At 41.6% G+C, this 3,395-nt stretch overlaps 1 protein-coding gene across 1 annotated transcript in view; it reads left to right on the top strand.

Moving 5' to 3' along the window:
* The first annotated feature begins 2,367 nt into the window (after positions 1–2,367).
* LOC119409596 (phosphatidylinositol 4-kinase beta-like) overlaps positions 2,368–3,395 on the top strand; it is a 2,710-nt gene continuing 1,682 nt past the window's right edge. The window contains exon 1 of the mRNA XM_037676496.1: positions 2,368–2,382. Within this exon, the coding sequence (XP_037532424.1) occupies positions 2,368–2,382 (15 nt within the window). The remainder of the gene's footprint in view (positions 2,383–3,395) is intronic.

The raw sequence follows: 3,395 nt of genomic DNA on the forward strand, positions 1-3,395 counted from the left end.
TCTGACGTGGCTGATCGCCACTAATGGTGTTCAAAACAGCTGATACGGCCACCTTAGTTCAAAAGATTTATTGGACAACAAATTACAAGTATTCAGAAATCATTTAAACAAGATACATTGTATGCATACAAGGGGCATTTTACCGAACCGACCTTCAACAGATGAGTCTCCAAGCAAATGCACAGATCTGCAGCCTCTGTCCCTGGATCTTATCACAGATTTTAGCAGGCTCTGCCTCTGATTGGTTTAAACAACCCGTTGTCATGGTTACGGGGCTCTTCTGCTTTGCTAGATATGCCCTTGAGGTTACATACCATAGATAAAGAATTTTATTGCTCTTTGTTAGTCAAACGCTGGTGTTTTTTCTGTGAAGATTCTCTCCTCTAAACTGATAACAATTGTTAAACGATTAAATGCTACTTTCTATTATCTTACTAATTTTATTTAGTCAAACTATATTAAGTCTAAGTTAGAGAAATGTGTTCTAGAGTCTTTTATGTTCATCAGTCTGTGTGTGTGTGTGTGTGTGTGTGTGAGCGTCCATACTCAGAGACACTTCCCTGGAGTCTAATCAGTATCTTACCTGCTCTGAGACGCTTGTAATTATATCAAAATGTGAACTTATAAGATTGTGAATTTATAAGATTGTCTCTAGCTAATGTAAGATTATATTTAAGCAAAGTAATTGATTAATATTTAAATGATTGTAAGGTAGTGAAAACCCTTCAAAAAATGACACATACACACATTTTATAACGAAATTTCAAGCTTGATTAAAATAATAAGATAAAACATGAAATCCAACAGTTGCCAACCTGTACATGGAGGAGGTAGAAAAGAGAGCCTTGACGTCCTTTTCAGGGACACCACCAAGTCATTGGTTCAGGTATGTTGACGACACCTGGGTTAAAATTAAATCTCAGGAAGTCCAACATTTTACTGACCACATCAACTCTGTGGTTAAATACATCAAGTTCACACGAGAAGATGTAAAAAATGGCAGGTTGGCTTTCTTGGACTGTGAGGTCTCAGTCTCTGATAGAGGACATTTGCAAACTGAGGTGTACCACAAACCCACCCACACAGACCAGTATTTGCAGTTTGACTCCCATCACCCTTTGGAGCACAAGTTAGGAGTCATCAGGACTCTGTACCACAGAGCAGACAGCATCCCCACTAGCTCAGGAGCCAGGCAGAAGGAGAAATCCCACACAAAACAGGCTCTAGAGCAGGGGTGGATATCCTAACTGGGCCTTCCTGAAAGCAGAGAAGAAACCCAAACAGGACTCCAGTCAGCCATCAGGTGAAAAGGAGGAACCCAGACCCAGACCAGTGGTCATTCCTTATGTTGAGGGAGTATCAGAGAAACTGAGACGTTTATTTTCTAAACATAACGTCCCAGTGGCTTTTAAACCCCAAAATACATTAAAGACTGGTTCATCCCAAAGATCCAGTCCCCCGGCACAAACAGAGTAATGTTGTGTATGTTGTTCAGTGTCAGGAGGGTGATCAGTCTTACATCGGGGAAACTAAACAGCCACTGGCCAAAAGGATGGCCCAGCACAGAAGATCAACATCATCAGGCCAGGACTCTGAGGTCTACACTCATCTCCATGCCAGCGGTCACTCTTTCAGGGATGAAGATGTTCACATCCTGGACAGAGAGGAACGATGGTTTGAGAGAGGAGTAAAGGAGGCCATCTTTGTGAAAAGAAACCGTCCATCATTAAACAGGGGTGGAGCCTCCGGGTTCAACTGTCCCCCTCTTACAATGCTGTGATTGCTAGTATCACTCAGCCCTCTGTGAACAGTAAACAGCCATCAGGTGCTAATGATCCATTGTTAGGCTGATGGTCCTTCTTGAGCATGTGATCAGCTGGTTCTGGTTGTCAGCAGCAAAACTGGTTGATCCACTCTGAGAAGGTGCTATTTAAGAGACTGAGCTGAAAACAGCTCCTCAGACTGAGGAAGTCTCTCGGATGAGAGACGAAACGTTTCTACATTTTTTTGTTGATTTGCTTTGTTTTGTTTTTTTTGAATGTCCAGAGGACCAGATTGAACTTTTTTAGATTTTTCTACCTGGATTATTGAGCATGCATCAGGATTACACATTACAGTACAAATCTTGAGTTTTATTTTTGAACTAGTATTTTTCCATTCTAAGCAGTTTTCTTACATAAAAATAAGCAAATAATTTCCATGTCTAAAGAACAGTTGCAAACAAGTGACACATCAGTGTCTAATGTTTACTGCTACACACTGAAGACCTTTTCACTTAGCAATATTTCTTCAGGAAAATCAACATGTCTGCTTTCTCTGGACACAAACAAGCCCGCTCCTGGCTGATGTTGTCTCCAGCAGTAGGAAATGTTCGCTCTGAGGGTGTGGATGATGATTGATGCACACACAGATACCTGGTTGCCAGTTAAAAAGCATTGGCATAGTGTCCCTCACATTCCCCCAGCATGTCACTGGATTCTCTGAGGTTAGGGTTGATGCAGACTTCTGTACCTCTGTATCGCTTCCTGAATCTTCTGTGGTTCTCTGGGGTTTAGGGCTCTGATCATCTCCCTAACTGGCATTAGAACACAAAACATCAACAATAACATGGTTGTTGTTATTGCTCAAAAAACAGATACAGGTTTAACTGGTCAGCAGTATCCTTTTCAGCTTACTTACCTCCACCATGGAGCCTCCACTGTAGAGAAAGACAGCAAACTTTTAACAATAAAGTTTGTGACTGTCCTGTGCCCCCACCCATCTCTCTTTTCTTTTGTCTGTCCTCCTCACATCAGGGTCAGAGGCTCCTGTGAGGAGAACATAAGCATAAACAGTGAACATTAGGTGAACTGTTTAACCAGCTGATCCGATGGATGAGCACATTTTTACAAGCTAAGCTTCATCTGTTACTGTCAATATTTAGTTAGCTTTTGATTTTAGCTAGCTACATAGATAGCTATAAAATAAAGCTACACACAAGTATCTTAAAGTTAGCATTACATGGATCCTAGTTTAATTCACCGCGATACACTTATTAAGCTGCAGTAACGTTAACAAACATAAACTTACCAGCTGAAATCCCAGACACAGCTCCGTCCTCGGTGTGAAGAGGAGTCTGGTTGTGGAGATGTTGAATCAGGCCGTTCAGGCTCTAACACCCACTGGCTGACTTAAATACTGAGAGGAGAGGAAGAGGCTGCAGTCCACTTTTCTTGCAGACAAACACGGAGCAACTTTCCCTTTGTGTCTGACATCTGATTTTGAAATTTTCTCTTGTTTGACAGGTGATTTTAAACCCTCTCTCTTGTCTGAGAGCTGATTTTGAACCTTTATCTTGTTTGACAGGCGATTTCAAACCCTCTGTCTTGTCTGACAAGTGATGTTGAACCCTTTGT

Source organism: Nematolebias whitei, chromosome 5 (genome assembly GCF_014905685.2).
Source record: "Nematolebias whitei isolate Nwh7 chromosome 5, NemWhi1, whole genome shotgun sequence".
Taxonomy (NCBI): domain Eukaryota; kingdom Metazoa; phylum Chordata; class Actinopteri; order Cyprinodontiformes; family Rivulidae; genus Nematolebias; species Nematolebias whitei.